General features: G+C 39.4%; 1 protein-coding gene across 1 annotated transcript in view; it reads right to left on the minus strand.

The window, feature by feature from the left end:
- The window catches only part of ANO2 (anoctamin 2), a 123,907-nt gene that overhangs the window by 73,532 nt on the left and 37,616 nt on the right, over positions 1 to 12,759 (minus strand). The window contains exon 11 of the mRNA XM_027701129.1: positions 9,061 to 9,144. Coding sequence (XP_027556930.1) covers positions 9,061 to 9,144 — 84 coding nt within the window. The remainder of the gene's footprint in view (positions 1 to 9,060; positions 9,145 to 12,759) is intronic.

Raw genomic sequence — 12,759 nt, forward strand, 5'->3', positions numbered from 1 at the left:
TAATATCCTGAGATATTAACTATTTTCAAATATTACACTAGGCTAATTTTTAAAGACCTGTTTGAAATGTAAGAAAGAAGTATGAACACTTTCAAAAAGGTATTTAAGCTGTTTCAAGGAATGAGGTTCCACCTATTTTTTCAGGCAGTTAATCTCAGTAAGAAAATCAAAGTACAGGACAGGAAAATCAGGTCCAAAATAAACAAAACAGCTTGCAACACTTTGCCCATTATGTTGTCTATGCTTTCTCTAAGCCACTGTAAGTTGTTATGCAAGAAAGGATGGCAACTGCTCTCTATGGGTTAGGGAAGATTCCAGACATGTGCAAAGAACCCTCTCTTTTTAAACCCATCAGGATAATCTTAACTGTGGTTTTGTAGGGATAAGGGTTGGAGGGAAGGGGATTATACAGACTTCAATGCCAGTAAGGTGGTTATTTTAAACATGAGGCTGATTTTAGTTTTAATATTTTAGCCAAATGTGACAATTGGGCCAAAAAAAGTGATTAAATTATTCTTGCACTCCAGCATCAGACAGCTGTAGAAGCTTTGTATCAGTCTTCTTTGATTTTGTGGTTGGATTTCCTGGAAATTTAAGAGTAGAAGAAAATCACATGGAAGGTTGAATTTTGAATAGTTATGCTAACCTACAAAGGATTAGTTCAAGCACATACATATCACTCAATCATCTTCCAGTGAACTCCTTAACAGAGGAGTTCCACTGTTTAAAAAAGGTGGAAAAATGCTTAAAGGGTAATATTCCATCTTTATTGATATCACTACCTATGCACCATTCTAGATGCATCTAAGACTAGATTTGGAGTATGCCACTGGAAGTTGTTAAATTAATCCATGCAGCCCAACAAGCTTTATTTCCTACTACATGAGCAATAGAGGTTGAAAGCAGCAGTGAATTAATAATTGTAAGTTTGGTCTCACTAAATTCAGAGCACAATACCCATATGACATCAATAGGAGAGAAAGTTGACTTGAACAACCAGATAAGAATTCGTTTATCTACTACAAGAACTGCCACAGTGTGAAGGGGCTTCCAGACACAATGCCATCATATCCCCAAATCAAATGAAAATCAGCAGATCAGCAGGCAAGTGTTTTCCAGTTAAGCACAGTAATAGCTGCAAAAGTTGAGCAGTTCAAATTGAGTTCTTTAGCTCTTTAAGCTTGGAGCTTGTGGAATTTCAATCTTCATCGGACGGACGCCCAAAGGAACTGAATGTAAACGCAGTTTATTTCTTTAAAATTGCAGACAGGATTGCAGTATGCACCAAATAAAAAATTTTTGGCAACTAACTTAACTGACTGTTTTTTCCACAACCAATTTTTGTCCCAAATGTGAGCTTCTGTTTTGACCTCGGAGATAAACAGCATGAAATTTACCCTATAAATGTGCTCTAGAGAAGGTAAGAAATATACTCCAAGAAACAAGAGTTTGCCACCAGCACACAGGAGAGGGAGAATACTCTAGTTTTTCTTTCTAATTTTCCTTAAGTTCAAGTATCTGCATTAAATTAAACCCCAGCAGGCTTCTGGAGATTTATTTTTCGACCTGGGGCTTTTCTGTAGTCCTCTAACCTGGTATTTCAGTCTTTGACCGGGTGCAATGTGATAGTAAGTCATCTGCAGTAACTGCAAACTTAAGGACTTAAGAGTTTATTACTTACTCAGGCAGAACTCGCATTAATTCCAAGTCCTGATGAATAGGACCTGCAGGAATGAGTCTTTCCATTCAGTTTAATAGGAAAGAGACCTGCATCATCCTTAATGTCGTCAATAAGAAGCTTAGGCCTCAATTCAAAAAAGAAACATTTAATTGTATCCGTATTCAGGACGCTGAACATGTGCTTAACTTTAATCATATGCTTGGGTTGGAGTTACATGATTAAACAACTCAAGCTATAGTACCACCCCAGAAAGAATGCTTCCTTGAGCCAAAATCTTAATAAGTAACACAAATAAGACCAACAAACAGCATCCCTGCCTTCTCTTGTTTCTACATTCAAAGATCTCTTCTGGCAAAGACAACTATTATAATTTTATATATATATATGTATGTATTGTGGCAGAAAGAATCTCACAAGCATAAGATACTTTTTTCTTAAACTCCTGGCTCTCATCTGCACTGCTCAACCTGTGAATCAAAAAAGCATCCAGTGTTCCTAGTTAAACACCATTTTGATGTCTAGACAAAAAAAAAAGATTATTTATTCCTTTACAAAAGATAAGCAGTAATTTTATTGACTTATGACTGAAGAAGAGGAATGGGAGGTAGAGGAACAGGGTGATGTTATTGGAGGTTGGTCCCTGTCATCTCTGGAAGGACATTGACAACAGAAGGGCATTTGACAACAGGAGAAAGAACATTCTTGTATCCGTCTTCACAGAAAGGACAAAAGAATACTTAAGGAGTTAGCCTCACTTTGGACTCTTGAAAAGAGAAGAAACCCATTTCTGAGCACATAAAGAAGGTGACTGGGAACAGTCATCGTGGATTTACCAAAGGTGAATCGTGCTGCAGAACCCTGATTGCTTTCTGTGAGAGAATGACTAGACTTCTGGGCAAGAGGAGACTTGTCAATGCCATTTGCCTTGACTTCAGCAAAATACAAGTTCAATGGTCTGGCTCAAAGGGTGTTAGCTGATAACTGATACTCTACCTGGAAACCTGGAACAGCTGGAGTATTGGTGTGGTCATACTAGGACTGCCCTGTTTAATGACTTTAAAGGACCTGGAGCAGGTGGTGGAATGCTTGCAGACGACATCAAATTGGGGAGAGACATCAGTCAATATGCTTAAGTACACAGCTGCCATCCAGAGGGACACAGACAGAAGGACAAACTTCAAGAAATTCATCAAGCACAAATTAAAAGACTTGCCTTTGGAAAGGAAAACTCCTTTCAGGAGAACAGACTACTGAAAAGGCCCTTTGGTGCCTCCAGGCAGCAAGCTGAACAAGGGCCAGGAATGTGCCCTGGCAGCAAAGGCCAACAGCACCCCGGGACACATTAACCTGTGGACCCAGAGAAGTGATCACCTTTTCAGCACTCACTAGCCTGCACCTAAAATATTGTGTTCAGTTCTGGGCACTCCAGTTGAAAAAATAAATGACACTACTCTGAGTCAAGGGAAGAGCCCTGGAGCACTTGTCCAAGGAACAGGAACAAGGCTTGTTCAGCATGTTTAAGGAGGTCAGCAAGAAGACGGAGCCAGGCTCTTCAGTGGTTCATGCTTGGGACTAAGAGAGACAATGGTCATAAATTGAAAGCAGAGAGGATCTGGCTGGATGGAATGAGATGCTTTCACACCATGAGGACAGTCAGGCAGCATTTGGAAAGGTGCTACCATCTCCTTCCTTGGAGGTTTTCAATACCCAGCTTGATAACAAACCTGACACTCCTTTGATAGGGTAGTCCTTTGGACAAGAAAAAATCCTGAAAGCCTTCCCAACTTGAATTATTCTACTATACTATATTTCTAAGCATTTTTCTTTCGTCTTATCAAGAGTGCAGAAAGAAGTGTCTTCTTCTGAAGGCTGACAGGAATATATTCATAAATACAGGAACACAGAACTGTGACCATCCATTGGTCTGATAAAAACGGGAAAGCCCCACCTTAAGTTTTCAGAGAAACAGGGAGAAAGTGGGACATTTTTAGCTGCATTTCTTATATTACTCCACACAAAGATAACTAAATCCCAAACAGCAACAGTGAAGAGGTTTGAATACACATCATATCCTCTGTAGTCAAAGAATTCACACCTCTAAATAAAAAAGCACTGAAATACCACATCAGCAGTCTTTTGAAGACACAAATTCAGCTTATGAATACTCTGGTATAAAACTGCTGTAATCTAATGTTAGTATACATTAAATAAGTATGTATACATTATAGTAATCAGAATTATAATGTAAGTATATTGTATATATTATTATATATATTATTATATATATTATACATATAATATATTGTATATAATGTAAGAATTAATAATGTAAGCATACATTAAAATAATTAGAATTATAATATTTACCCTTTAAATATGATGTCACTTGATTACCCAAATATTGTACAATAAAGAAGATGAGAGGTCTGTATAAGATTATCCTCATAAGTGTCCTCATTCATCTTCGGTCATTCTCCTATTTTTATCCAGTCATTTTTTATTTTCAAAAGTTAATGATAAGAAATAATTTGAAAAGGAAAAAGAAGAAGATCATTTAGTACATATTCCTCTTACTATCACATATGCTCAGAAAGTTATTTGTCCAAGTAAAGAAATGAAAGAGGATAGAAAGACACTGGCCAACTTAAGAAATACTGGATCAAATTGATGGACTTATCAAACCAATAATAAGATTCAACAAATGCTAAAGTATTAGTGGTTAAGGAACTCTGGGTTTATTTAAAGTTCTTTTACAGTTCTGGTTGTTCAAATTAATATTTATGACCAAGTATCCTGGTTTCTTCTACAGAGTTTCAGCTAATATATAAAAAAAAAGTAAAAGATTTTTTCTTTAACTAATCCTATAAAGGACTTGCTTAATGAAGAGATGGGCTCCAACATCTTAGGCCTTGTGGGAGATTTGCTTATGCAAGACTGGGTAAGGAATCAACAGCTAGCAAGAATTACTATTTCCTGTTTTGCAATGTTGAAATTTTAAATATATATATATATATATGAAATATTGGTCAGCAATGTACAATTCCTCTTTATATTTACCTGTATTATTCTTACAGTAGAAACCTTCCCCTTCAAACCAGCTTAGTTTAATTCAGTTATTAACTGAAAGAATGGTCCAGAAAGAAATATTTCTTTCTTTTTTTTTTCAATTACAAGCTGAATTAACAATTTAAATAACTTATTCTGCCACTTTCATATCTAAAATGAATTAATGGAAAGACAGAATGCCAGATTCTAATATTCCCAGGGTTGGCTCCAAGTAAGGACATGAGCCAAGAGAGAAGCCTCTATAAAGAAAATTTTCCTTGAGAAATATGTAGAATGAGTTATTCATTTTCCTGCCAAATAGGAAAGATAAGAACATATATATATATATGATGTTGCATCATGTTTGCCAGATCAGCTGGATATTTAATGAAAAAGAGTCAGGGCCTGATCCATTTCTCCTAGAAACAACTGGAAGTTTTCTTTCCATCAGCTCCAGTGAGAGTTGGATCTAGCCCCATCTGCATGTTTTCAGGCACAAAACCAATTTTCATTTCCTGACCTGTGTGTAATTCCATCGAGAATGCCGCTATTGCAGAGAGAGAACAACTTATCACAAGATTATAAATATCCAACACCTTCTTAGTTACCATTGTGCAGATATAGTAACTTTTCCCTATTCATTAAATACTTCTGTCAAGATCCTCAGTGTTACAGTGCAGTAAACTAGAACAAAACACATTAATTGCTTAATTACAAAATTTGCATCTGCTGTATTTTCATGAATGTGTTATCAGACACACACATTCCTGCATGTATAAGCCCTCATCTCCACTGCAAGACGTCTTTTAATGTACATGAATCACAAAGCAAGCCTTTACATCATAGAATCATAGAGTGGTTTGGGTTGGAAGGGACTTTAAAGACCATATCATTCCAAAACACCCCCCTGCCATGGGCAGAGACACCTTCCACTATCCCAGGTTGCTCAGAGCCCCATCCAACCTGGCCTTCAACATTTCCAGGGATGGGACAGCCACAGCTTCTCTGGGCAACCTGTGCCAGGCCCTCACCACCCTCACAGAGAAAAATTTCTCCCTGATACCCAATCTAACCCTGCTCTCTGTCAGTTTGAAGCCATTCCCCCTTGTCCTGTCACTACATGTTCTTGTAAATAGTATGTGACAACAAAGAATTAAACAGTCCTATTGTCTATAAGTCAGATCATTGGAGGTTTCTCGAATCAGTCCCTTAGAACTTGTCATTTTTTAAAATTAATGTTTTAATTCATAAGGACTGTCTGTTTATGAATTTTCTACCTGACCTCAGACATGTTTCAACTCCTTTAGCTTTAAATGAATTATCTTCTGAAACAGTAGAACCCTAGGGTGTTATTGTTAGAGTAACTTCACACCAATCTTTTGTGAAGTGCTTTGTGCCCTCACAGGTTCTTTACCACTCTCCAAATAACCAATAAAATATTTATTAAAACAGCCTGAACCACACAGGGTAGCGTAGGCTGAAATTTTGTTCTTTGCTTATTACACACTAAGCAGCATTTTGTATGAGAGCTGTGTTCTAGAACACAAACCCCATTGGGCAAGTAATACATTAGATGTGTCATATTTTCTGTTTCCAGTCTCATCAAGCTGATTTGGAATTTGCTGCCTGGGCAGAGTGACTCATATGTTTACTGGCCCTGACAGGTGCTGGGCATCTTCCACACTCATTAAAGTTAATGACTTCAGCAGCAGACAGGGAAAACTACATGTTGAAGTAGGTTTCCTTTTAACAGGTATTCCCAAGTTATCATTTAACAGAGTATGTAAGTGGTGTCAATTTTCTTCTGCAATCACAAAACCAGCCCATAACCAAACCCCTTACTCTTCATTGAAAAATAACCCAATTAGCTTCACAGGAATTTCCTGTTGGAATAAGGCAAGGAAAAAAAATCCACTATACACAGAGCTTTGCACATAAAAGCTCAGTTTCTTGCCATAAAACCTGTCACATCCTCACCGGAACAGAGGAATTAACATACTGGAAACAAGCCAGTAATTTTATAGAAATATATGGCTTTTATGTAAGCTCTAAATCAGTATTCTCACAATAGCCACAGCTTTGGCATCATTTCTATCCCAACAAGCCACAGCTGCTGAATTGGAGACTTCTGACTTCATATTAGATAAGTAATGAGAAGTTTTATGCAGCGGTGCCAGACCCCGTCCTTTGATATTAACACAGCATGCTACAGTTGTTGACCAGCCACATCAAAGAGATGTGCCTTTAATTTACACTGGTTAGCTAAAAATATTCAGGAGACAACGTCACAGAGACTTCTCCCATGACATGAGACTGTCAACCAAGTTATGAAGAGATGGACACCTCACAGACATCTGTGTATTCACACAAACCCAAGAAACGAGGAGGATTGAATCTTAAACTACAGAGAGATCTCTACTTTGATGCCTGTCCAGCCAGTAGATCTGCCCTGTTAATATGACAAAGTCCTGTAACCTGGCTTCCACCCAGCCAGAAATACTGAGCCAGAGGCCTCACAGAAACCTGTGCCTTACTATTAACCTGCCCTGCAAAGCTCCTGACCTAATGGTCTGGCAAAGAGCATAAAACAAAGCCATCTGAAGTAGGAAAAAGAAAAGACTGAAACCTCTAAAAGGAGAGTTGAAGATTTATTGAAGTTTTAAATACTCATCACTTTTAATGTCTAACTTTTGAGGGTCTTCCAGAGCAAAATGTAATGGTGCATCTCCACAGTTAATCAGACATAACAGTTCAGTTAAAGAACTGTCCTGTTTTCTCTTCAGCAGGTCTCACATGATCATTTCTTGCTCTTATAATACCATAAGACATTGAGGTGCAAACATATGAGCAACTCATCTTCCAAACCCAAACCAATGTGCTGTTTGCTGGACAGAATTACAGCAGAATTAGTAAGCAGCATGCTGACTGATAGAAAACTGCTCAGTTGTTTTTAGAATATATTTCAGTAGTTTGGGGAACACTAATTCAAGATTTAGAAATTCAGCAATGTTTCCATCCACATTGGCACAGAAAGCAATTATAGAAAAAAGTATTTCAGGAAAGCCTTTTCATTCTTGATGTCTGAAAGGAGTTATTCCTGGTTTTATAGTGCATTGCTCCTTATTTTCCACACTTTTTTTTCCCACTTTTTGTTTTGTTTTGTTTTTGTTTTACCTTAAATGAATTTCTAACTTATAATGCTGTGATTTCTGCATCTCAGGTAAGCAAGATAATTCTATTCTACAGCATCAGTCGCTGACTTGTGCCCAGTTTTTGCATACTTTAAAACAAAAAAAGCTGAACAGCAGCAACTGTTTTATCCAAATTTACAGCCTTTGATCCCTCACATGGAGAGAACTGCATATTGTGTAAGGGAAGACCTGTCCACAGTGCTGTGTGAGAGTCTCTGCTCATGCTGGGCAAGATCCAAAGCCCACTAAAATAACTGGGAATTTTCCATTGTCTTCTGTGGAGTTTGCTGGGGCATAACAAGTGAAAAGCAGTTTCACTGAAATGAAACATTCCCCAGAAACACTTCACAATCCTGGTGGTGGCCAGAAGAAAGGGATAGTGAAGTTCTTCCTTAAGCTGCAGGGCTAAATTTGTTGGATCAAACCTAAGGTATTCTCCAGCTCATACACTGGTTCTCAGTGTTTAAAAAAATTAAACTGTTTTCTTCTACCTGGAAACAGAACTTGGTATTGGAATGCTTTGGCTTTGCTGGCACACGTGGTATGCAAGGAACGAGCAGTGGTTAACCAAGCCTAATGGACCAAGTCCACAGAATTTGGGAATGCTTAGGAAATACACCTCTGTCAACAAGAGGAGATTGATAAAAAAGGGCCTGTTCTAAAAGGTTTGAAATAGCCACAAAAATCATAAACTCACCTCAGTCTAAAAATGATCTACCAATTATTATTTTCTCCATCTATCCTGGAAATGCTGTCAAAACTTCACAACTGTGTAACCGAGACATGATTAAAGACACCAGTGTTACCTATGCAAATAAAATCACTGTAATATAAGTCCAAAAAGTAGTGACATTCTAGGTCATTGCTGTAAGAATTCTTGCAGCAATTATCTTAGGAATCATTCACTACTCCACAGATTAGATCCTGAAGCACCTGTCAACCCTATTTCTATGCAAATTGCAGAGCCAGCAAAGTGATGACCTCAAAACCTCCATGACACCAGACCACCAGCAACCAACTTACAAGGCCGTTTAAGAGCACCAAAAAGCACCTTTTGCAAACTATCAGACACAGGCAAAAATATAATCACAACACAGCAAAACACGAATCCAACATAAATGAAAAGGGTAAGCTGCATCTCACCTCGTTTGGATTTTCTGTTGTGGCGGTTTTATTTTTCAGCTTTTTCTGCAGCAGTTTGGTTTCATACTCTGGTCTGGGATGCTCCTGAAAAAAAAAAAAGCAGACATATGGTTATGATTAAGGGAAAAAGCCCAAAAAGTTACGGTCACTTATTCACAAGCCAAGCCATCCAGAGGATTCAACACCACGGCACCTTTTGGACTAAGGGGATCACTGCCTTGAGGTATCTGATACATTATAGGATGCAGGAGAAGATTTAGGGATTGCACAGAACTTGCTGTGGAATGCTTGGAGGAGGAGCCAAAGGTGGAGAAGGGAGGGATTTAAACCACCTGGGGAAGAAAAACTGTGAAAAAACAGATGGATAAGGGGATAAAAAGGGGTGGTCATATACAAATAGTTTGGTGGTTTGACCTACAGCACATGCGGGAAGTGCAGGTGTGAGGCTGAGGATCTAAGTGTTAGGGGAGATCATGCTGATCACCACCACAGAATATTCTGAGTTGGAAGGGACCCATAAGGATCATAGAGTCCAACTCAGACTCCAGGTGAATGGTCCCTTGCCATTGTTAGCGCTCTGCTCCACCCAGCTGAGCCCATCTCAGCTAGCAGGTAGGTGAAGTGCCTGGGGAAAGTGTAAGTTTTTAAGGATGAGACCATGGTGGAGTTGGCTATCAGAGGGACCACGAGAATCCCGGCCAGCTGCCAGAGAGACTGCAGGGTCTAGGGGTCTCTAGGAGTGTGACTCACTAGGGTGGGGGGTGACATCTTCAAGGTCAAGAATAGGGTGGTTTGTTTGCTGGGGGGCCAGGGGAGTCCCAGTCAGCTCTGGGGCAGGAGGATGTGTGTGTGAGTGAGCACCTGGACAGGGGATGTAGCATTGTGGGCTTGTACCTGAGTGCCAGAATCTGAGGAGACTGGGGCCCAGGGTCAGCTGTTGGGCAGAGTGAGTGACCCCAGCTCCCGGGGGGATCTGCATTGTACATATGTGCATATGCACAAGAGGGCTCAGTCTTAAGCTGTGCCAGTGGAGGTTTAGTTTGGATATTAGGAAGAAATTTTTTACAGAGAGAGTGATCAGCCATTGGAATGGGCTGCCCAGGGAGGGGGTGGAGTCACCATCCCTGGAGGTTTGAAGATGAGACTGGATGTGGCATCAGTGCCAAGGTCTGGGAACCACAGTGGGGTTGGATCAAGGGTTGGACTTGATGATCTCTGAGGTCTTTTCCAGCCCAGTTGATTCTATGATTCCATGATATATATATATACACACACACATATATATATATGATTATATTCTCCCTAGCAGACCTCTGCAGCAAGAGAGAGGAGCAGGATGAGGCTGTTGTGCTGTGTTTTGTGCATGTCTGTGTGATCTGTGTGCTGTCCATGCATATGTGCACATATGTGCTCTGTGTACAAATGTCTACTGGGAATACATGGTTTGCTTCACTACAGGTGCAGCCCAGGGGTGTGGAACTGTGGCTGCTTCACCTCTCTTGGGCTGCTGGATCTGGCCCAGTTTCCCTTATAAACAACGTTTCAAGGTTCCCTTTCAAAATATGATTTTCTTTTCCAAATTAGAGCATAAATTAAGCATGGTGGCAAAAATTCACCAGGCTTTCAAAGAAAGCAGCCCATAAAAAGGACGAGTGTCATGTATCTCCTCATTCCCACCAAGTCCTGAATTCATTCAGAGCCTGGAATTCAGATTTGATACCTTCCACAAAAAAAGGCTATTCCTCCAGCATTGGTCATATTATCCATCTTTACAATAACTAGACCATTTGCTTATCAGCCCTATCAAAAATTTTTGGCTTACTGACACTTTTTAATGAATCTGGTAGCCATGAAGAGACCAAAAACAATTTTAAATAAAATTATTTAATCCTCATAAGCAATACAGTGGAGGCTACATGGAACTTTGGCAGTCTTCCTTGAGGGATACCGGTGAGGTTCATTTTCCATATCTGCAACATTTTCACTACTTCAGACACAACTTCCACCATTCTCTGATGCACACAAGAATATAAACACTGTGAGACCCCCAACCTATAGTTTATCTTGATCGTGAAATTTTCCTGATGCATTAAAAAGGTATGTGACATACTATCATTTAAATCATAGAATGGTTTGGGTTGGAAGGGACCTTAAAGATCATCTCGTTTCAACCCCCCTGATGGGGGCAGGGACATCTTTCACTAGACCAGGTGTGATGTCTCACCATTAAGGGGAAGGAGACACCTGAGATTCATAAATGCTCATGGTGAACAGTCAGAGGGTCTGCAAACAACTAGGAAGTCTTAATAGTAAATTGCACAATTGGCATGGAAAATGGTATGTTAGTCCCTGAACTACTATACAAGCACACAGCAGTGGGTTTGGGATAAAGGGGTAAGATGAAAAGGAAGAGAGAAAAGAAGAGAAGAATTCAAGAAAGAATTAGAGAAAGAAAGAGTGAGTTAATTCAGCAATCCTGGTTCTACTGTCAATCCAGCTGATGGGATATCCAGGGATTCATCCTGGGAGATGCCACCCAGCTTTGGGGTGGGTACCTTTTTATGGATAGGTTTCCCCACACTGAAGATGGGCTTCTCACTTTCTAAACAGATCAGTGTAAGTGTTTACAGATGCTGCAGTCAACACCTGTATCTTGATGTTTTGTAAGTTTTCACCACCTTTTTGATCTGCAATATTTTGTATCACGCTCCCTTAGCTACGGTACAGAGGTCAGATGCAAGAAACAACTTTAGGCTTAAGAGATCTAATGGGAGCACTCTATGGGAGCACCTGGAGATCCGAATTGGCTTTTTTTCTTTTTTTCATCTTACTTTCTGGTAAGCACAGCATTCTGAGCCACCAGGGGCAACTTCCAGAGGTCAGAGCAACTTCTGAAAACTGACTTGAATGGAAAAAGGGTGAGAAGATAAATGCCAAGCAGAACATTGAACTGTAACTTACTGTTTGCAATTGACAGTTTTGCTTTGAGTGCATATTCTGTTCAAATTTGGGCAAGTTATGCTTAGTTTTCCTAGTTAAAGATGTCAATATCCTTTTTAACTGCATTTCATACACCTACATCTGGATTGGAAAATTGGTTGATCTGTCTTCTCTGAATCTGCCAAGTCATCTTACCCTTGACTGAACAGACCACAGAGCTTCCTGGAATGCAAGTTTCTATATATTCCTTTTATGAGTATTTTAAACAAAATATTTCTTTACAGTCCAGACTCAGAGATATTTGACCCATACATACATGGATGTGAAGGGACAATTCAACTCAGCTGTAAAAAGAGCATGATTCAGAATCAATTCTTTGTCTGAAAATGGGAAGAGTTCTACACTTAATAAGCTAGAAATAGTTGTGATGACTTCAAGAAGGCCAAATGTCCATGTAGGGATAAATATGCATCCCACGATGCTGGAAGTTTGCCAGTACAGCTGCCAGACACTTATTGAAAACCATGTGAGCCAAGGTACTTTGAGGCCAAATGAGTGCTCAGAGTAGAAAAACTGTAATTCCCATTCTGGAAACAAAGAGCCAAATCATGGAATTTTTGCTCAGGCTAAACTCAGATTGACGTCAGTGGGAATTTTCCCTGAGAATGGTCTTCAGGATTTGCCTCAAATCTATACATGTGCATCCAGTACACATTGCAAATTCTGGCTGCATGGGTAACAATCCAGTTTGATAAGAAT

Source organism: Neopelma chrysocephalum, unplaced genomic scaffold, assembly GCF_003984885.1.
Source record: "Neopelma chrysocephalum unplaced genomic scaffold, ASM398488v2 Primary Assembly neopelma1_149, whole genome shotgun sequence".
Classification (NCBI taxonomy): Eukaryota; Metazoa; Chordata; class Aves; order Passeriformes; family Pipridae; genus Neopelma; species Neopelma chrysocephalum.